Source organism: Podarcis tiliguerta, assembly GCF_965153285.1.
Source record: "Podarcis tiliguerta genome assembly, chromosome: 4".
Classification (NCBI taxonomy): domain Eukaryota; kingdom Metazoa; phylum Chordata; class Lepidosauria; order Squamata; family Lacertidae; genus Podarcis; species Podarcis tiliguerta.
In genome coordinates, this window is record NC_139537.1 from 54,560,742 (window position 1) to 54,583,935 (window position 23,194).

Genomic DNA, 23,194 nt, shown 5'->3' on the forward strand with positions numbered 1-23,194 from the left:
TGAGAAATTTCTAGGGAATAACATTAGAATGACATTGCTGGATCATACCACAGATCCATCCTGACCAGCCCACTGTCATCTCCAAGTAATATTGCAACAGAACAAGATAGCTATTCCCCAGTGACTGGTAATTGGAAGTGTGCATACCAGGGCTAACAGACATTGACAAGTAGGAATTGCAACAAAATGTTGCAGTTTTTATTCTCTCTAATTTTTTTATTCTAATTTTTTTCTGTATTCCTGCAAACATTGCCCCCACCCCCAGCCTACTGATACCTTCCTCTTTTGCATGGGTAGTGCTGTTTTGGCCAGATAACAATCCAGAACCTAAAGAATGAATTAGCTTTCTGTGTGTTTTGGTCTCTATAAATTTCTTCTATGTGCACGTCCTTTTGCGGTCACAGTAACTTTGCTATGTACCTCTTTTGATGCCCAACTGTCATGGGCAAGCATCTCATCGTTTTCACACGTGCTTCTCATAACTGGGGTGTGCATTTAAATGGGAAGCGGAGCCCATTGGGAGAATTATTCCTCCTGCTGGTCGTGGCTCCTTGTGTCCTGGTGTGGCCATTTTAGGCGTCTTTATAGCGATTATGTAGAAGCTGGAGACTTGCCCCTCTTTGCTGTCGTCCCCACGGAAAGGGTCCAGTAGGGCTTGGGGCCTCTCTGCAGTACTGGGAAGAGGAAACCGCTGCTCAACGACAAATCTTAAACCACAAAAGCGCCTTGAATAACTGACAGCAGCTTTCGTCGAGCCACGGCCTTTCTTATGAGGCGGGGGCTCCAGCTCACCAAGGCGCCAGCAATCTGTCAAAGTCTTTTCAAGGTGGGGCGCGCGTGCCACAAAGCTCGCCCCCAACCCCCATTTTATTTTTTTACATGTTTGCTTCAGCGCGTAGGAAGGCAGGCGCGCGGGCGGGCGGGCAGGGAGGCTGGGGTTGGGAAGCCCCTCATCGGGGGCGCCTCTCGCGCGCAGCTTTCCTCCTCCTGCCTCTCAGGGAGGCGGGCAATCGCGCGCGGGCGCAGGAAGCGTCGCACGTGGGCGGTTCGCCCGTGGTTCCTCCTTCCTTCTCCCCCTTCGCCCACCCCGCACCAGGCTCGGCCTACGGGGGCAGGTGGCTCCTTGCGCGCGCCGTCCCCGCTCCCTCCCTCCCTCCCCCTGCTCGCTGGGCGGCGTGTGCGGGTGCCTTTAAATTGCTTTCGCGGGAGCTGCCGCCTGCTCAGTCTCATCTATGATGTAAGAAGAGACTTTTAGGTGTCTGCGCCGATCGCCTGACTTTCTTTTCTTCTTTTCCCCCTTCCCTCCTGCCGCCGGTTCTCCCGCTCGCTCTCTGCGCCGCTGTCCTTGGCCGCCCTGCTGCTGCTGAGGCGGATTTGCAAAGCCGCCGCTGCCGCTGGTTCCAGCCCGCCCGGAGCTGCGCTGTCCTGGGCGCAGAGGGCGCGCGACTGCCCGGCTCCTAGCTCAGCCGCCGCGGGTGCGCAGGCATGGAGGAGCAGCCGGAGTGCAGGGTGCTCTCCATCCAGAGCCATGTCGTGCGCGGCTACGTGGGCAACAAGGCGGCCACTTTCCCCCTGCAGGTAGGTGCGCGGGTGTGCGGGTGCATGTGTGCGTGCGTGTCAGAGAAGAGACAGAGGGCAAGCCGGAGGGACACAACCGAGCAGGCGGCGGCGGCAGGTGGCTCCTCCTGCCCGTCTCCAAGGCTGCTTGAGGCGCGCAGCCTGGGAAAGCAAATACCGGCGAGGTTGTGGCTCCAGCGTCCGCGGAGGGCGCCTAGGACACTCGTCGGGCGGCCTGGCTGGAGGCAGAGACTTGCCTTTCCCAGTCCAGAGGGAGCAGTGGGGCTTAGGCGTGTAGTGATTCTTTCCCGCTCCACCTCGGTCTCTCTAGGCGAGGCTCTGCCAAGGAAGCCCCTCCTGACACAAGCCTCAGCCTGTGAATCAGGAGAGGAGGAGGGAGAGGGCGGAGAAAGCGTCCCTTCTTCGGGGATGGGGTGTTTTTGGGGAGGAAGGGAGATACAGTACAGTGTGTGTGTGTGTGTGTGTGTGTGTGTGTGTTTTTGTGTGTGTGTGTGTGTGTACACACACACATATATATTTAAAGAGCGGCTGCCTTCAGGCAAGTTCCTAACCGCAGCAGCGCCTGCCAAGTAGGGCGAGGGTCAAAGAAATATGCCGAGAGAAAAACAAAACGAAGACGTGTCAGATTCTAAGCTCTGGGGAACGATGGCAAGTGTCAGCGGTGGCGAGGTTGCTTGGCCATGACACGTCCTTCCCATTAAAAAAAAAATGTTTTCATTTGGGTATCTTAAAAGGTTTTCCAGGGTTGGTCCTGCAGCTCCCCTGAACGCAATGAGTGATCCTTCAAAGAGCCACTGCTTTAAAAACACAGAATCAAGTATGTTAACATTCCGAATCTGGCTCTTTTCCTTCAGTTGTTGGTGGCTTGTCGATGTTAACAGGCCCTTTTTTGGTGTTGCTGATTTTCATGGTATGTTCATAAGGTGCTGGCCAGTATTACTACATAGCACCAACAGGAATGCAAAGTATGTAGAAACAACAACAACTGTACTGTTAACAGTGGTTGTTTAGGCAATGTTTTAATGACAGTTAGATTTCGTTGAGGGACACCTTGTTTCCAGGTAGAGCTCTGGATTTTTTGGGACTTACAGTGCTGTCCAGCATGTTTTGGAATGTAGCTTCAAACCATTTTTCAAATGCTGCATAATTACGTTTCCTAAAATAGCTGTGATAAAATGCAGTATTTCTGGCTGTCATGTGATTCCCAAAGAATCAGAAAAGAATGGTCACTTCATAAGAAATGTTGCACACAGCTAATTGATTTTTGCACTGCATCAAGCATATTGCACAGGCAGCAACAGAAGTAAATAATGAGTAACCTCACCATGCAGTACTGTAAGATGAGTAACCTGTTCCCAAAAGAATTTGTCCAGCTGAGCACAGGTCAGTAGGTTCATCACACACAGAGAGTTCAAAGCTAAAGGAGATACTAGGGTTGGATTTTTTGATTATATAGCTGCCATTGTCCCAGACTACTTGTGCTAACAAAGGATAAACTTCTTTTTTTTGTAGTATCTCCATTTCCCAATATATGAAATATATACAGTGCAGTGCAAGTCTGTACATGTTTATTCAGAAGTAAGCCATAGTGTGTTCAATGGGGTATTCTCCCAGATAAATATGGTTAGGATTGTAGCCTTAAAAAACCCAAAGAACTTTTAGATTTTTCACCAAAGGACCTTGAGCATTGCTTGATATAAAATGCTTCTCTGTAAAATTTGATATAGCCAGTTGATGCCATTTATAAGTACAATCACTTGCCGTCATTTGTTTACAGCTACTGCTTCAACTGTAGCAGACGTACAAAAAGAAACAAGCTACCACTGCAAATTTCAGTGTGAAAAAATAAATATCCTAAGAGTTATCCCAAATCATTATCTTTTATCTTGCCTTCAGCATATATACTTGCCATTGTCTCAGTCCACCTGTTGAATTAAGCTTCTGACTATGATAGCACAAAAGCACTAGATTGTCTTTATGGTGCTTTAAGCACCTTCTCTCACTTTATGGCTGCAAACCCATAGAACTGTTCTTTTGGAATTCATCGTAGGCTAGGAACCTGATGAAACATCACCAGCAGAAAGTTGCCATGGTGAAGATTAAGCATTTTATTAGCCACTGTAAGCCTATGAAGGGATTATTTTAAATTTTTAAGTACCCTAGAAATGTTGTGAAATGCAATTCAGTGTGCTGGTGTCTGTCCTCCCAAGTTGTGTCTGTATTAGCTGAACAAAAAAAGAGATCTAAATGTGCATCTGCCTCTTCACTTTTAACAAGGTTCTAAAATGGCTCAGGTGTGGAAGGTAAATATTATGCTGGGGAGGGAACCATAGCTTGATGTATAAAACAGGCACCATATGCAGAAGGTCCCAGATTGAGTCCCTGGGATTTCCACTTGAAAGGCGATTATTTAAAATATGGGGTTTTCAGTTGGTAGGTTGGGACACAATATTGAATCACAGCCTAATCCAAGGTGGATTGTAGCAGCAGCACTAGCAATTTCCATATATCTATATATATTTCCATAGATAGATAGATAGATGGTAAAAGAATTAAGAAGTGGGACCCCAAATGCATGTTTGGATTAAAAGTGAGTCACAGGTTTTGGAAAGGTTGAAGATGTAAGGAAGAGTCATTGTCAGAGTAGAGACAACGGTGGGCTAGGTGGACAAATCATCTGACCTACTATAAGGCAGATTTCTATGTTCCTTTGTTACTGGTCATTAGTAAATAATTGCTCTGGCCCTTCTTGCAAGCATAGAGCATAATGTGCTTGCACTTGTGATGGAAGTGCAGGGTTGGAAAGGGATTCACATTTTTCCAGAAACAACAAGTTGTGGTTTGTGACTTCTGGTTTATGCACAAGCTTCACTTTTTGCCTGGTACTCAGCATTGTCAACTCTGATTAGCAGTCAAAAGCAGCACCAACCTACTGGTCAAAATATGTCCAACAACCCCTTTTGCTTTTCTCTGCCAATCACTGTAGTACTTGAGCATTTGAAAGACCAATGATAATATCTCTTCCCACATTTACTGTAAGGAAATTAGTTTGGGGGAGGTGTAGAAATACAGGCCAACTGAGGCAAATTTCAAATATGCTGCGCACTTACAAGGAAGGAACTGCTATTGAATCCTGTCAGAATGAACCAGATATACCCCCCCCCCCCCCAGATTATGTGTGTGGAACCTAGCAATGCTATTGCTTGTGTTTCATTGCCAAAGCTAAGAGCTATTTAGGGTTGATCCACACATTGAGAAGCATCTCATTGTACATCCTCCTGGGATTGTATGACTTCAAATGCAGGTGGAGGATTGCATGATGAAATGTTACCCTCAGGCTAAAACCTCATTCTGTAGACAGCTAGCATGTCAGGGAGAAGGGTTTTGATATTTTCTTATATGCTTTCTCTGCCTGTGATTTCTGAGTATTGCCATTGATATATCACCAAATTAATATCAGCATTTTGTTAGGAATTGTGCTATTATTTGTGAACTAAAGTAAACCAGGATCAGAGAGTCTGTAAAGGAAGTGCTGGGACTCTTAAGAGGCCAGGGAGCTAAGGGAGCAAAGTCTACTTTCTATTTGATGAATTTCTTGCATTGTCACTACAGAGAACGACAGCCATGCTTAAGCAGTTATTTAGAGGATGTTATAAGAATCGTAAGGTCTCAAAGATAGAATAAATATTCATAAATGCACACATATCTAAATATATGAACAATGGGTCTGAAATAGTGTGGGAAGGCAATCCTGAAGCCATTTTGACTCTCCCAATGACCTCAAATATTCCTCTGCAGTAAGGGAGGCAAATGGGGAAAGTCTTCCCATTGTCTTTTTGCTTGCAAATCCTGTCTTTAAGGGCATATTTGTGTATGAATAGGGTGAGCCTGTGACCTGGATTCAGGAGCTAAAGTATTAACCATCACAAAAGAATGTCCAGACTGCCCAGGTAATGCAATCAGTGACCATTATCAGGTCTCCTGGTAGACAGGAGTTCTGCTGTAGACCGCCTCCTTCTGTGATGTATTTATGATGTTTTAGGGGGTGGTATTGGGCTACAGGGTGGGCAGTTTCAAAAGTCTATATAAGGGTTTGTTCAGGGTTCTCCTCCCTCCTGTGTGTGGTGAGTGGGGACCCTGTTGCAACAATTCCTTTAATAAAGATCAGGCTTACTAGCCATTTTGCTGTTCAGTTTACTCTGGTTGGCCTCTGTTATTTTTCCTACCAATAGAGAACCCACTTAAGGTCTCTATACGTGCTCTTGGATACCCCATAAGGGAAAAGGAGCAGGTTTTCTTAAAACAAGGATACTTAAAACAAGCTTGGACACTGTGAATAGATGGAATGTACCAAAGTATTTGGAAGAAACCCGCATGAACCTGCACATGCAGTCAGATTAACAGCAGAAGCCCTGCAGTGTGTCCCTTGGCAGGAGGGAGCACAAGGAAGGGCTTTTTCAGTTGTAGCAGCGACCCATAGAGTGCCTTTTTGCAGAGGAGTCTGCATAGCTCCTTTACAACTTCACAAACAGTGAAGACTTGACTTTTTCAATAGGCATTTGGGCTGAGTTAAACTAATTCTGGATTGTTTTGCTCTCTCTATATATATTTTGCTTCCAGCAAGTTGTTGTCTGAGTTCTGTTTTGTGAGGTTGGAGGAGGTTTTGGGGGGGTGGGGGTGACGGCTGCTTTTACTTTCTGATTATATTTTTTGTTGGTGTAGTTAGCCTCCTTGAGGGTCTTTCAGCTGAAAACTGGAGCAGAAATGTTTTAATGAATACATAAAGGGTGAAGTTTGTTGATGTGAAAAAGGCCACAGCCTTTCAGAGCCACTGAAAAGTAACAATAATACATAAAAATGGAGCAGAAATATGAGTGAAATTAAAACACTTTATGAATAAACACATCAACTAAAAGGTGTGACAAAATTTGTCTACCACCAAAAAGACATCATACTGGGGGCAAGGTGAACCACTCCCCTTGGAGGAGAGTGCCATGGTTTGGGTCACCAGAACTGAAAAGATCATCTCTTGGGTCTCCCTCCCATCTGTGTTCTGAAAGTGAGCATGGTCAAAGAAAGGCCTCCAAGGAACATCTTAATGGCTGGATATATTTGTTTGGTTGGATAGGTTCAGGTGGTTGTTAAAGCAGCCTGTTGCTAAGTCATTTGGTACCAGAACTTCTGGTTATACCATGGCATGCATCCTGTGACTGAACTCTCAACCAGTCACAGAAAATTTGACCTCGGCATAAAAGGTAAAGGGACCCCTGACCGTTAAGTTCAGTCGTGGACGACTCTGGGGTTGCGGCGCTCATCTCCCTTTACTGGCTGAGGGAAGCCAGCGTTTGGCCGCAGACACCTTCCGCGTCATGTGGCCAGCATGACTAAGCCACTTCTGGCGAACCATAGCAGTGCACAGAAACACTGTTTACCTTTCCACCAGAACAGTACCTATTTATCTACTTGCACATTGACGAGCTTTCGAACTGCTAGATTGGCAGGAGCAGGGACCGAGCGATGTGGGGGGTTACCCCATCGCAGGGATTCAAACCGCCGACCTTCTGATCGGCAAGCCCTAGGCTCTGCAGTTCCCCACTATACTGGAGCAGCACATGTATATGGAACAGTATTTTCACATCAGGATATAGTGCAGACCCCTTTATTCCCCTTTCATTCCCTTCTTAGGGGAGAGGCTGTAACCCAGTGAAAGAGCATACACATTACATGCAGAAGGTCCTAGGTCAAATCTCTGACATAATCCAGTTTTAAAAAGGAGAGTCAGAATGGACAGTACTGGGATAGATGAACTAAGGTCTGATCTTGTATAAGACAGCTTTTAACTGGACATAAGATGATGTATAGTAGCATCATGCTACCTCATTTTTGTTTTACTTTAAGTTTGTTAAAAACTTATAAAGTGACTCTGAATGTACCTTGGGGAAAGAGTTACTAGAATTAATGGATGGGCATTTTTATAGGGCACATTACAGAGTGTTTCACATGCAGTGTCTAGTTAATCCTTAGAACAGATATGTACAATAAAGCATTGTTATCCATATCTTGCAGATAGGGATATGAAACAGACATAGGTTATTTTGACTACCTAGCAAGTTTGCGTGTTGATAAAGGCTTTGCTGATAGAAAGATAAATATGTTTTCTGATAGAGGAAGTTCTATAATATGTTGCTTTCAGCCTTGAATATCTGTGATGCGCAGGCATCTTGCCAGCCCCTGCCATCTGGACCAATTATGAATGGAATGGAGGCAGAACCAGTGATACCTAAATAGTCTGCATATTTCATTAAGAACACATTTCATTTGCCACTTAACAGAGTTTTGAGAACCATTCTCTTTATTGATCAGAGACCACATGGCTTTAAAATCTGCTCTGGGTAAGTGTCTCCATATTAGGAGAGAGAGAAGATTCCCCCCCCCCCCCCTTTCAACCAGAGGATAATCATCATGCAAGTCAGTGCTGGAGCAGACGTCAGCGCATGCCAGTATATGCTCTGATGCAATGTAGAAGCTGTGAAGCTAATCTGTCCTCTCTAGTGGCAGCTGTTTCTGATGGCAGAGGTTAGTGGTCTTTCTGAGCAGTGGAACCTCTGTAGGCTAAATTGCCCTGAATCACAAATGAAAGATGTTTCAGCATTCTGAGTCATGCTGACGTTTCACTCCTATTTATAGAAGGCATGAAAGCTGGTTTAAAAATCAAAATGAACAGTAGTAAAGAGGTAAAAAAATATATGAGTGAAACCAGCAGTGGTGATGAGGGACAGCTGCCACTGCTGATGCCACAAGACTCTTTGCCCATGTTTGCAAGCAAAACATATAAAACCACTGGTGTGTGCAAACTATGAGGTTATTTATCAAATTACCAGCATGTTTATCTTCTTTATTGCACTGTGGCAAACAAACAAATGTGTCCATTGTAGCAAGACCAACTTTTATTTTAAGCTAAAATATAGCTGTACTTGCTTTTTACATGAGGATACCTGGCTCGGCAGTTGTCAGGGGTTGCTGTTTTTCCCCAGCCGGCACTCGCTGGAACTCAGTTCCGGCACCTCTCAGGTGGGCACCATTGCCATTCTAAGAGAACAAGGGAGGCGTTCATGGTGTGTTATGGTATCTCTTTTTCTAAAAAAATAAAAATAGCACTGGCAGTTGTATATGGGAATCTTTGGACCGCAGGAATTCACAAGCTGAACCATGAATCAGCAAGTGTTGTGTGGCTGCAAAGAAGGGTAGTGAGAGTTTATTTAGGCTGTATTAACAGAACCAAATTTTCCAAGTCTTGAGATGCAGTAAAAGGTAAAGGTACCCCTGCCCGTACGGGCCAGTCTTGACAGACTCTAGGGTTGTGCGCCCATCTCACTCAAGAGGCCGGGGGCCAGCGCTGTCCGGAGAAACTTCCGGGTCACGTGGCCAGAGTGACATCGCTGCTCTGGCGAGCCAGAGCCGCACACAGAACGCCGTTTACCTTCCCGCTAGTAAGCGGTCCCTATTTATCTACTTGCACCCGGGGGTGCTTTCGAACTGCTAGGTTGGCAGGCGCTGGGACCGAGCAACGGGAGCGCACCCCGCCGTGGGGATTCGAACCGCTGACCTTTCGATCGGCAAGCCCTAGGCGCTGAGGCTTTTACCCACAGCGCCACCCACGTCCCTTGAGATGCAGTAGTTCCAATTTATTCCACATTGGCTGGATCTTTGGAATATTATACCCAGTGCTGGGTGCAGCACCTAAGAAAGCTACAGACAAATTAGAACAGATTCAAAGAAAGACAACAAAGATGGCAAAGGGAAAGCAAAAGAATTCTTATGAAGATAGCTTAAAGAAGAAGAAGAGTTTGGATTTGATATCCCGCTTTATCACTACCCAAAGGAGTCTCAAAGCTGCTAACATTCTCCTTTCCCTTCCTCCCCGACACCTCTGTGAGGTGAGTGGGGCTGAGAGACTTCAGAGAAGTATGACTAGCCCAAGGTTACCCAGCAGCTGCATGTGGAGGAGCGGAGACGCGAACCCGGTTCACCAGATTACGAGTCTACCGCTCTTAACCACTACACCACACTGGGTACTGGGAACTGGGTATATTTTATCCTGGAGAAAAAACAGAGATAGAGTCATGTTAGCATTCTCAAAGTGCTGAAGGGCTGTCTCGTAGAAGAGAGCAAAGGCTTGTTCTCTGCTGCTCTGGAGGCAAGAGTAGATCTAATGAACTTAATGGTGGTGGATTTGGGCTGAACATTAGGAGAAGCTTCTTAATGGTAATAACAGTTGGACTTTTAGGTCTCTCACTTCCTGGGAGCAGAGGCATCAGGGATGGTCTAACTCTATTTCCGCATTGAGTAGAATGGTGTTGGACTAATTTGCCTGCAAGACCACCTCCAGCCCTGAGTCTATGACTCTCCTGGGAACTACAGATTTCATTTATTATGCAGTGGACAGTGTGCATAGTTGGGATTAAGTGGGTGTGCAATCTTTGTTGAAATCACCATTCAGCCATGAAACTCTTTGGCTGAACTGTTGCCTCAGCCAGTTCTGTTTCACAGAGTTGATAAAAGGATAAATAAAGGTTAGAAAATGAAAAGCACTTGGGACTCTTCCAGCCATCCTCTTTACTTGCATTCAGGATGATTTGTGCTCCTGATGGTATTGGGCTGGTTATTCATGACCTACTTTAAATAACGTTTGTGCCTGTAAAACCTTTGAAACAGACATACTGCTTTGTTTTCAGTTGGCACATGTCATAGAATGGTAGAGTTAGAAGGGATTTCTTGCTGAAATCCTCTAACTTCATGCCACAATGTTATTGAGGGTTGTTGCACTATTAGATCAGTGGTGCCCCTCCAGATAGCAATAATGCAGAAGCATCATAGAACAACTAATAAACTGGAATGATGTGTGGATAGTTTAGTATAAATCCACTACTAACTGAGTCACTGACAGGTTGCAGAATACACCCACAAAACACACACTCCAGTTTGGAGGGGCCCTATGTAGAAACTAGATCTGTGCACTGGATTTGGTTGAGGCCTAATTGGACCTATTCAGAGGCCTCGTTTGAGTTGGGTTGTAAGAGCCCTTGATTGCTGCAGGTTAGGTTGAGTGGCCTAGAGCCACCTGGGACTTTTGTCCAGCAGGAATGCCCAGCAGCAAGTAGACATGAGCAAACATGAACAAGAAAAAGGGGAAACCACAAAAAGGAGGGGCCTACCAGGTGGCTGCCTCTTCAAAGGAGAAGGTTGGGGGGGGTGCACTGCCAAATTGCCTCAGGGATGAATATGAGTTGGGTGGCTGCTGTGGCAGCGCAGGCCAAAGTGGAGTGATCCAGGGGCCACAAATGAGGGCCACGGGGCAGATAGGGTGTCCGTACAGAGCGCTAGAAGAAACAGCAAAGCCAAACTGACATAGCATACAAAGTTCTCTATCTCTACATCAGGGGTTCAAAGTTGCCCTTTATTGTTAGGGCGCTAGAGTTAATTTCACCTGGTTACTTTCTCACTTAAGTGCAAATAAATAGTGAGTTGCACTCGACAAAGTAGTAATCAAATTCTTAAAAATCCAAGTGAAAACTTTTGCTTGGAGTGTGACGCATTTGTTTTCTCTCAGTTAGAAGCCTGTAGTAACACATTTCTAATTTCAGTTGGAAGAACATCTGCTGTTTTCATAACAGCATCCTTGATCCAAATGAAGGGCTAGGAACATACCCTCAGAAATCAGAAGCGCATGCTGGCTTTGCTCCTTAAACTTTAGCCTCAGGTTTTGCACCTGTCAGCACAGCACAACCATGCTGTGGTCTGCAGTACAGAATATTGTCTTTCTAGGGTTGTGGCCCTTTTTAGGGTTGTGCCCAACTTCCAAATACACATTTCAGGATGTTTTCTGACTATGTGAATGAGATTATCTTTAATGTATATGTTGTTAGAAGAAAAAACTGCTCCCTTTCCCTTATGGGTTATTCCAGAGCCCGCACAGAGTCGTTAAGTGGGTTCCCTATCTGTAGGAGAAAAATAACAGAGGCCTACCAGACTACCATATTTTTCCATGTATAAGACACCTCCTATTTGGGGGGACTCCAAATTAAGAAAACACCCCTCAGCACTACCCGTGTATAAGAGGAGCCCCAATTTTAAACCTATTTTTTGGTTTAAAAACCTAGTCTTATACACGGAAAAGTACAGCATATTGAGAAGCAAAGTGGCTAGTAAGCCTGATCTTTATTAAAGGAAAAGGAAAATAAACTGTTGCAACAGGATCTCCACTCACCACACGGAGGAGGGAGGGAGGAGAACCCAGAGCCCTTATAAAGACACCTAAAATTGCCCACCCTGTAGCCCCTGCAAAACATCATACATACATCACAGAAAGAGGCGGTCTACAGAGAAATCCTGTCTGCCAGGATACCTGCTAATGGTCCCTGATTGCATTACCTGGGCAGTCTGGACATTCTTTTGTGATGGTTAATACTTTAGTTCCTGAATCCAGGCCACAGGCTCACCCTATTCATACACAAATATGCCCTTAAGACAGGATTTGCAAGCAAAAAGACAATGGGAAGGCTTTCCCCATTTGCCTCCCTTACTGCAGAGGAATATTTGAGGTCATTGGGAGAGTCAAAATGGCTTCAGAATTGCCCTCCCATCCTATTTCAGACCCATGGTTCATATATTTAGATATGTGTGCATTTATGAATATTTATTCTGTCTTTCAGACCTTACAATTCTTATAACATGTATATGTAGTTTTTCCCGGGGGGGGGGGGTTCAACAGAATTTGCATTATCAACCTTTTTTCTCCCCCAGAAGAGTCACTGATAAGGGAGGGATCAAAAGTGCTGCACCAGGCTCCATTTCCATGCCCTGAAGCAGAGAGCCAGCAGGTCCTCCTTCACACCTCTGTGGCTTAGCAGCAAGATGAGTCAGTTGGCTCTCATCAGAGGGCTTCCTGATCCCTTTCTCATTGCATGAATTTTGAAGCTGCACATTTTGGTCTAGGTTCAAATATTTGTTTCTGAAGGTACAAAGGTAGGTCTCTTAGACGTTCTTTGAAAAGGGGGTGCAGGAATTATGCATACTTTCCCTAAGAGTGTCATTAACGTTTGCTAGAATATTACAGTTGACAGTGCAGCTAAATGATTGACGTCTTGAGCTCCAGTGCTAGGGAGCATAAGCCTGAGAACTTGGGCCCTTTGTTCTTTGAACAGCAGACACACAGGCTAAGCACAGTTTGTAAAGGTCTCTTCGTTTCAAAAGCAATTTGCCATGAATTTTGTGGGGGTGGGGGAACACACTGTTAAAGAAGAACAAGTCCGAACCCTTCCTTGGGCTCATGGAACTAACTGTACAGTTTGTTGGATACTGGTCATTGACTTTATTGGTCCACATTAAAACAACTACAGATCACTGCAGATGGTAACAGCAGCCACGAAATTAAAAGACGCCTGCTTCTTGGGAGAAAAGCAATGACAAACCTAGACAGCATCTTAAAAAGTAGAGACATCACCTTGTCAACAAATGTCCGTATAGTTAAAGCTATGGTTTTCCCAGTAGTGATGTATGAAAGTGAAAGCTGGAGCATAAAGAAGGCTGATCGCCGAAGAATTGACGCTTTTGAATTATGGTGCTGGAGGAGACTCTTGAGAGTCCCATGGACTGCAAGAAGATCAAATCTATCCATTCTTAAGGAAATCAGCCCTGAGTGCTCACTGGAAGGACAGATCGTGAAGCTGAGGCTCCAATACTTTGGCCACCTCATGTGAAGAGAATACTCCCTGGAAAAGACCCTGATGTTGGGAAAGATTGAGAGCACAAGGAGAAGGGGACGACAGAGGACGAGATGGTTGGACAGTGTTCTCAAAGCTACCAGCATGAGTCTGACCAAACTGGGAGGCAGTGGAAGACAGAAGTGCCTGGTGTGCTCTGGTCCATGGGGTCACGACTAAACGACTAAGCAACAACAAGAACAACAGTACAACTACAAGACTTTATTTTATGTTTTCATGACAAGCCATAGATTTAGACACAATAGTCATCATTTGCTGCTGGTTTTATAAATTCTCAAAACTACATAAAGTAAAACCGTTGAGAGTTAAATGTAGACTCCTACTTTGGACAATCATGACCTCTTCAGGGTCATAATAGAATACATGAATCAGCATTGTTTCCACTCTTACACCCTGAAATAGCTAGCTCAATGCCTCTTGCCAGCGTGATGCATTATTGTTGCTTTGTTCCTTATCTTTAAGTCAATTGCCTACCCACTGTATTGCATTATTGCCCCGGGAATATATCTCCAAAATCTTAATGAGATTTTGGTACCTCACTGTATTCATTTCTTTCAAATACAGCTAAACTATGTAGTCCCATTATATAAGCTTGATGTGCTGTGCTAAATAATAAGAGAACAAGAGATACAAATTGAGTAGGACCAATTTATGATTGGTTGACCTATGCTGGCCATTATGTTCTACTCTGAGATTACGCTGCATTTTTAAAGCAGCTTTATCTGAGGGGAACTCAGTTTTACAAAACGTAACAGCAGTCATGTTGACCTATAGGAAAAATTCATAATATTGGGGTAGTAGCAAGCTTGCTTTTTTTTTTTTTTTTTTTTTTTTTGAGAATTCAAAAGAGGAGAATAGTAGAGATTCTGAAAGTTTGCACACTATTTTGTGATATTTTGAATGACCTAAGATAAATAAAGGTAGTTTTCTAACATAGCTTTTGAGTACTGTAAATGTATTTCATTTAAGCAATATTTTTAATAGTAATTGTCTCCCCCCCTTAGGCTAGAATTTCCCAGAATAGACATGCTCCCCACAAATATATATATGCTAATTAGAGACCCCTCACAAAGTCAATCCCAGCTTTTCCCAGAACTTGGCATATGTTTTAATCTACTGCAGGGCCAGCCCAATGTTTATAGAGCCCTTGATACCTAAATTCAGTGGTCTAAAGTGGCCACCTCAATCTTTCTTAATAGTAGATAAGCAGATATACAAAGTGTTTTACATTTACACTGCAGCATTTAAATACAGCTTGTGCATCTTCTCTGAATGAGTTTCTCTTTGATGTCACAGCACAAGTATTTGCGAGCCAGATTCTGCCCTCCAGTGATTGCACAACCTCCTTGAATTTGATCCAGGTGTCTTTCTTCTTGTGTTCAGTTTATAGTTTTTTCTTGTTTAGAGTGGAGGATCTTCATAAAACTGCTGTGAAAATCACAATACGTTCTTTTTTACTTTTCCTCAATTTCTGTTGGACGTAACACTACTTGACCTGTACCACAATCAACTTGTACTTAAGATTGTTGTAGATTTAAAGGAAGAGAAAAATGGCATGTGAGTGTTTATTTTGAATGCAGCAGTGATTAGACTAGTTACAACAATGACAAAAATAACAGTTATTTCAGTGACTTCTTTTGGTTAAAATAAAGTCAGCATAGAGAATGAATTGTTGGTGTTTTCTTTTTGTTTTGGATTTGAATTCAAAGTGATATGTTTTATCCTTTAGAAAGCACCATGCAAGTTTGATCTAGCCAGGTATGTTCTAGGTCAGGCACAGGCAAACTCGGCCCTCCAGATGTTTTTTGGGACTACAACTCCCATCATCCCTAGCTAACAGAACCAGTGGTCAGGGATGATGGGAATTGTAGTCTCAAAAACATTTGGAGGGCTGAGTTTGCCTATGCCTGTTCTAGGTTCTTCCCCACCTTCTAATTCAAGATTCTTCCATTATTTCTTGCCAGCCATGGGCCTTTAGTGAAAGAAGGTATTTATGGATGGCAAACCCCTCTTGATGCCTTTGGCAGACAGAAGGGAAAAGCTGTTCATATGTGTGTTTTGCTCTCTTAAGGGTGGCACCTGTTCAGAGTGTCCTGACTGGGATTTAATGTTGCTGTTCACATTTTTTTAAAGTTGCTAGCTCGGCTTCAGTGCTGAGGAATAAAGAGTTCTGATTTTCATACTTCTAAGCCCGGCCTTGGCTGGGGAGGGCGGGGCATAAATAAAAAATTATTATTATTATTATTATTATTATTATTATTATTATTAAAAATGAATTAATGTGCCGATGAGCAATTACAATTTCCATCCCCCTCAAGGTGGCAACCAAAGCTGGGGTGGGGAGTGGGGAGTATACAGAAGAAAAAGTTCTGGCTGAAGATATGAGACTCGGTAATCTCAGAATGCATTGTTAATCCTACTTGACAGCTGCTTAATCTGAAGAAGAAAAAAGTTCACATATTGAGATGCGCAACTTAATAAGAAAGAAAGAAAAATCTCCTGTATCTAAAACCATTGTTGCTTGTAAAGCACAATAACTTTCAAATGGTTCGAGTGATTTACTCTAAAATTTTAGGCTTCTAAAGAAAAACCTTGCCTGCAGGACAACACTTGGAACGCCAATGATTTATGTAAAACTGCCTTGCACAAAGCTGTCTAATTGTATTTTGTAGTTTCTGTCTGGAAATTAACAACTAAGCTGCTATCCTGATAAACTGAAGACAGGCGTATTTGTTCAGATGCACTCTCTTAAATACTGTTCCTAATTGGGTGACGTGTATTGGAACATTTTGAGAACTTTGGAATGTTCCAGTAGAGAAGCTATGCTGTGTCACGATCCTGCAATGCAGTTGACATGCAATGAAGGGCCACTCTGCCTTGCAGCTTGCCACTTCCATCAGGGGACCGAGGAACTGAGATTAGAGCATGCTGTGGATTAAAACAAACTGTGGCATTACTTTGATTTGGCAAACAGTTTTTGATGTGGCTCTATTTTGTTTTTGTTTTTTTGCGCCATAACTTTTCAGTTGATTCCACAGAATAGTAAGCAGTAAGTGCAGTCTATCAACCTGGGATTTCAGAAGCAGTATCCTCAAAAGTTAATAATAATAAAAAGATTTCGGATGTTGCTAGTGCAGCCCCAAAAGATCAATGCATAGATAACGTACCCATCCAGAACAAACTTAGCTGGTCCCTAAGATGCTACTGGAAGGGTTTTTTTATTTTGTTCCATCCTTCCAAAGTTTAAGATATTCCTCTTTAACTTTGTTTCGTGAAGAGATGGAAAATTGGGAGCTTGTTTCGGGCATAGACGTGACTAGCTGCATCTACTGATGCTATTAAAGGCTGGTAGTACCTGCCTTGTAGTGTGCATTGTTGCTTGCAGTATTTGAATGCGTTGCAGACATTGCTCATCTTGGCCCTGTGTGGTCTGCAGTCATCAGACTAGGTACTCAGATTAGCACATGTTTACTCATTGCTGGGCAGCGCAGGTGGTGCTGTGGGTTAAACCACAGAGCCTAGGACTTGCCGATCAGAAGGTCGGTGGTTCGAATCCCTGCGACGGGATGAGCTCCCATTGCTCGTTCCCTGCTCCTGCCAACCTAGCAGTTCGAAAGCACGTCAAAGTGCAAGTAGATAAATAGGTACCGCTCCAGCGAGAAGGTAAATGGCGTTTCCGTGCGCTGCTCTGGTTTGCCGGAAGCGGCTTAGTCATGCTGGCCACATGACCCAGAAGCTGTACGCCGGCTCCCTCGGCCAATAAAGCGAGATGAGCGCCGCAACCCCAGAGTCGGTCACGACTGGACCTAATGGTCAGGGGTCCCTTTACCTTTACTCATTGCTGAGATGAATGAACGTTTAAAAGTGGGTACGTAATTTTCTGAACAATTCTGTCAAAGATATGTGATCTAGTCACGTGAGCCCTGTTGGGAAAACTAAAACCTCCAGCTATCTGAAACAGACCACAATGAACTTATGCTTGGTAGTAAGATAGTGTTATCCAGTTATTACGCAGGGTGGATGTCAGAATAGGTGGCTTGTAACAATAATTTTGAAATGCAGACAATAATTCCTTTTGCTCAAGGCTCTCCATCAAACGCAGATCTGACTACCTTCCCAGTCTTCAAATCAGCCATTCTCTTCTCCCCTCCATACAAGTTGTGCTGCGGAAAAGCTGTTGCTTAGTAGAATGTTACATGTTTTGCAAGCGAAAGATCCCAGGTTCAATCCCTGACATCTCCAGACATGGCTGGGAGAAACTCCCGTCTGAGCTAGATGAACTAATGCTTTGACTCTTTATAAGGTACTTGAGTTCATATATTCAGTTATGGGAATTGGGAATATGAAGGGGGACTAGGCCAAAATGTTTTATTTATTAAATTTTGATACCACCTTTCACCCAAGGATTGCAGGGCACTGATGGCGGCAACTCTTCTCTGCCAGTGACCAATGCAGCAGGGCACATGGCAGCAAAGCAGGGAGTGTAGGCAGTGGCAGCAACAGCAGGTATGGTGGCAGTGGTGGCAGCAGCAGGGTGGCACTTCCGGTTTTGCCTCAGGCGACGAAATGAGATGCATTACCCCTGTACTCATGAGATGGGTAGTGGAGATGGATCCTGGCTTGTATAGACTTGGACTTGTGTATAGGCTTTCTCTATAGTTACAAACCTTTTGGATTGCATTCAGACACTGATATACGAGGCAATTTAAACCTGCTGTTGTACAACCAGTAAACGCTGTGGCTTACTTGTTTGGCTATCTGTATCTATTAGAAATCGCAGTAATGCATTCTTCTTGTTTCTAATGACTATTTAATCAAAGCAATAATTCACTGCAAAGTAGAGTGGTGTTTTTCCCCCCTTTGGTGGTGGCCAGCTTGTCTTTAAGATGGAGTTACTATGGAAATGTTGTATCTTTTAGAGTTCTTCATTATTTTGGCTCTGCAATTATTTCCTCAGCACTTTCAATTTCTTTGTCTCTGTTCTTAAGTTGAAGAGATAGAGAGACAGACAGACAGACAGACACATATTGGTTGAATTTCAAATGGTCCTTGAAGAAAGAAAGCTTGCATGGAATTATATAAAACACACACATCTTCCTATAGTGTATGGAGCACATAGACTTCAAAAGTGCATAAAGTTTTGAGTGCATGTGTATGTGACGGGTGAAATATTCAGTGCCTGGCTAAAGGGCATTCATCACATCGCAACGGTCTATGAGGCAATCAGTGGTGATTTTGAGGTGGCCTTCACTGCATTTATCAGGCAATAACTATAGCTACTGCTTGCTTTAGTGAACCGTGACAAATGGTTACCAGCTTGAATTCTTTCGTCTTCAATTAAACTGTGTGAAATGACCATATGGATCCAGTTTCATAAGTGCTTGCTTATTCCACTCAGGCTTTCAGCTGACTTATTCTAATTGCTCACAATGAGATTTCACTGGTAAAGGAGCTATACTAACGTTGGTCACACAAGGAGCTTAAAAAATGTTAGCACCAGTAACTTTTAATATTGCATTTTTAAAAACAATCAATTAGGAAAGCTGTACTAACTTGGGCCCTGATCTAGGAAAACTCCACATATGTCACAATTAATGTTAAGTGTGATTGATTTTATCTTAGATCACAGGTGCCAGCATGCTGCACTCCAGATACTTTTGGGCTGATAGCTCCCCTCGTGTTTATTTGTTTATTAAAACAAATAAACTTTAAAATAAAATAAGATACAATAAACCACAGAGCTCAAAAACAGCCTTTCTCCAAGTGCCGTTTTGTCTCAACCTACCAGTATTTTTCATTAAGTGTTGGACATTAATAAATACTATCTACCTACCTATCTATTTAAAGTTTGTATGGGAATAGGTGGTCCTTCAAATATCCAGGTCCCAAGCTATAACGGTCTCTTAGAGGTTATCAAATCAGCACTTTCATATTGGTCGCAAACACATAGGAAGCCAGTGGAGCTATTTTAACACTGGTGAGATGTTCCCTGTGGCTAGTACCAATTAGCTGCCTTGTTCTATACCAGTGTAGTCTTCAGACGTCAAATGCATTGCAATAGTCTCATTTTGAAGACTGTTGTGGCCAGTACACAAACAGATCTCTTCCAGCTCTATGGGTCTGTGTTTTACTGCAGTAATAACAGTTCACATTAGTTTTCCTTTGCTGGGAAGTATCCAGGGGGCTGGATACGCTACCATAGATGATGTCAGGATATGTGTGCATGGATATCTTGGGCACATAACTGTCAACTTTCAGATTTGAAAATAAGGGATCAGCAGCCTCGAAAATAAGGGATCAGCAGCCTTACCTGTCCTGGGGACAGTCTATGGGATATCTAACAATCTGGGATAGCAGCGGGAAGCAGGGAAAATGGCGCTGGAATAAGGGAATTTCCCGCAAAAAAAGGGAAGGTTGACAGCTATGCTTGGGCAGCCACATTCACACAGCTGCCTTTGTGAGAGCAAATTATTGGAGTGGTATGAGGGCTCTTAATAAACTGTCGTCCCTATATTTTAAAGCTAATGCAGCTGCGGTTGCAAAGAATCAAGAAGCCAGCTTTATTAGTGGTTGCTGCAGATTCATCAAATCTGTACACTTCCCTAGGCCACAGGGGGGAAAAAATATTGCAATCTGCAGATATTTTGTGAGTGAATCTGAGTATGAGTCTTACTTTAGTATAGCATAGCCTAGTTATGTGGCTTAAATTTACGTGGAGGGGCTACCCTGTCATGTCAAGGAAGACACAATGTCCCCCAGTGTACGGCGTGACTAGCAAAGCTTCAATTAAACTGCCAGCAAATTGCTTGAAAATGGATCATACACGATTTCTGCACTATTACTATTGTCTCCCTGTGACTCACTCTGCTGTATATAGTAGCTTTTATTTTGAAGACTATTTTATTCCTACCAAGAGAGGCTTGAGAGCAAATATATTAAATGTCAGATGTTTCCATCATATTTGCAGCCTAAGACTTAAGCAATGGATGGAAATGTAGCATGCCTTGAAATATCAGATAAATATATACGGTATTTACTGTTATCTCTATTGCTACTGCAAAGAGTCATTTACCTCTTTGCTACAACACCATACACATATCCATCTCACCCGCTCCTCCCTCCCAGGCTTGGCTGTTTTCAGGGAGGGATTTTTTGCATGTTGCATCATAATTCTGTGCAATATCAAATCACTGCAAAGGAATGCTGCTTATTAGATTTTGCACTCTTACAAAATATTAATGTTTGTTGTAAACAACCTTCCCTCATCCTCCAAGAGTTTCCCCTTTTAGGCCCTTGGGATCCTGAGAACTGCACATTCATATTTTCTACCTTTTTTTCTTCCTGTTCTTATTATTGCAGTAATATTGTCTTTACAGGTTTGCCCTGTTTACCTTCTATTTTAGTTTATTCATCAGTATGTTTCAACTGTGTGTGTTGGCAGAAGAAGGGAGACTTCCAGCAGAAGCGTTTTATTGTTTATGGGTTTGCTTAATTACCCAGCTTTTAGTAATCAACATACTGTACTTAAATGCATAGTGGGCCACAGAAATATGTCGCTACTCTAGAATAAGGAGGAATTTTGTTTATAAGTATTATTTGGTTTTTTGCAGGTTTTGGGCTTTGAAATAGATACTGTGAACTCTGTCCAGTTTTCAAATCATACAGGTATGTATATACATATATCTATTCTCTTGAGATGCTTTTAGTTTACGGAAAAGGGGATGGATTTTCCCAATGAAGGGATGTAGAAAGTGGGGTCTCCCAAGGATCAGTACTGGGACCTGTGCTTTTTAACTTGATTGACGCTGTGGGTTAAACCACAGAGCCTAGGACTTGCCGATCAGAAGGTCGGCGGTTCAAATCCCCGCAACGGGGTAAGCTCCCGTTGCTCGGTCCCTGCTCCTGCCCACCTAGCAGTTCGAAAGCACGTCAAAGGGCAAGTAGATAAATAGGTACTTCTTCGGCGGAAAGGTAAACGGCGTTTCCATGTGCTGCTCTGGTTCGCCAGAAGCAGCCTAGTCATGCTGGCCACATGACCCGGAAGCTGTACGCCGGCTCCCAAATAAAGCGAGATGAGCCAATAAAGCGAGATGAGCGCCGCAACCCCAGAGTCGGCCACGACTGGACCTAATGGTCAGGGGTCCCTTTACCTTTACCTTTAAATGATTTTAGAGTTGGGGATCAGCAGAGAGGTAGCTAAGTTTGCTGATGGTACCAAATTGTTCAGGGTAGTTAAAATTGATTACAAAGAGCTCCAAAAGGATCTCTCTGAACTGAGTCAGTGGGTGGTAAAATGACAAATGCAATTCAGTGGTAAGCAAGTGTAAAGAGATACACATTGTTGGGGGGGAGGAATCTTAATTTCAACAAATACACACATGGAATCTGAATTTGTGGTGACTCACCAGGAATAAGAACTTTGGGTCAAAGTGAATAGCTCAGTGAAGATGTTGACCCAGTGTGGCAGCTGCTAGGAGTCCATGCTAGGGATCATTAGGACAGGGAATGAAAATAAGCCAACATCATACAAATCTATGGTGTGATTGCACTTGGAATACTGTGTACAGTGCTGGTTGCCTCACCTCAAAACACCTATTGTGGAGCAGGGAATGGTGCATTAAAAGGCAACTAAAATGATTAAGGGGTTGGACTGAAGATTACAGAATTTGGGACTTTTTGGTTTAGAAAAAATATGAATGGGGGGACGGGACATGAGAGAGTTGTATAGGATTAGACATGGTGTGGAGAAAGTGGATAGCAAAAAGGTTTTCTCCATATCTAATAGCTAGAACTAAAAATGTTGGAAGATTCAGGGCAGACGAAAGAAAGTGTTACGGAATTCTCTCTTACAAGAGGTAGTGATGGCCACTAATTTGGATGAATGTAAAGAGGGTTCGACAAATTAATGGAGGAAAAGGCTGTCCTCTGCCTCCACTTCCGGAGGCAGCATGTCTGAATACCATTGTTGGAAATTGTAGGTGGAGAAAGTGCTGCTGGTCTCAGGGCCTGCTTCCTAGAGGCCAGACAGGGAAACTTTTTACCTGCCAGATGTTGAAAACTGCGACTCCCGTCATCCCTGGCTATTGACCATTCTCGCTGGGGTGTAATTCTGCAACATCTGGAGGACCAAAGGTTCCCCAAACCTACCGTAGGGACATATGAAATCTACTGTGAGAGCATGTTGTTGGATTAGATGGGCCTCTGACCCGGTCGAGCAGGTTCCTCTGGCATTCTTATGTATAATCCTAAATAAATGTTAAGAATACGAGACACTCAGGGACCATTCCCAACTCTTCAATGTTGTTGACTTGAGGAGGGATTAGATTTGGTCTCTTGCTGCTGTGGAGACCTGAACGGATGGGTGGTTACAGCTGGTGTTCATCCCATTAACAGTAGTCAGTGTCAAGCCCCCAAACAGGGCATTCAGGGATAGAGCTGGACTCGAACAGGAATCCACTGACTCCTATGCTGGTCCATTGTCAGATGGATCTTCTCTGTTGTGCCAGCCTGGAATTGGTGCTGCAAAACAACAACATCATCAACAACAACAAGGAAACCGCCTCTCGCCTTCCACCCAGACCAGCAAGAGCCAACAAGGCTTCGGATGTGGTGGTGGCTCTACTGTTCTGATGGTCCCCTAGGCAAGGTTAGGATTGTGTCACCTCTCTTTATTTGTTGGTATTGAGAGGAGCAAGCTTTTCGATATCAAAGGAGCATAAAGAACAGACTCTTGCATCAGACTTTCATCTGAGTCTGATCATTCCCGCCTTGCAAAGCAGCTTGGGCCTGGTGTTGCTCTGGCAGTGTTGGCAGCAAAGGCTGGGCTGGCGTGC

General features: G+C 43.7%; 1 protein-coding gene and 1 long non-coding RNA gene across 3 annotated transcripts in view; one reads left to right on the forward strand and one right to left on the reverse strand.

Moving 5' to 3' along the window:
• Nucleotides 1-803, reverse strand: part of LOC310676082 — an 11,237-nt gene extending 10,434 nt beyond the window's left edge. Inside the window, exon 1 of the long non-coding RNA XR_014510396.1 lies at nucleotides 421-803. This is a non-coding gene — a long non-coding RNA (uncharacterized lncRNA). The remainder of the gene's footprint in view (nucleotides 1-420) is intronic.
• Nucleotides 804-1,009: 206 nt separating this feature from the next.
• The window catches only part of PDXK (pyridoxal kinase), a 47,997-nt gene continuing 25,812 nt past the window's right edge, over nucleotides 1,010-23,194 (forward strand). For both annotated transcript variants that reach the window (XR_014510374.1, XM_083437396.1), the window contains exons 1-2: nucleotides 1,010-1,578; nucleotides 20,972-21,026. Coding sequence is in view for 1 of the 2 variants with exons in the window: in XM_083437396.1 (XP_083293522.1) it covers nucleotides 1,486-1,578; nucleotides 20,972-21,026 (148 nt within the window). In the remaining variant the exon portion in view is untranslated. The remainder of the gene's footprint in view (nucleotides 1,579-20,971; nucleotides 21,027-23,194) is intronic.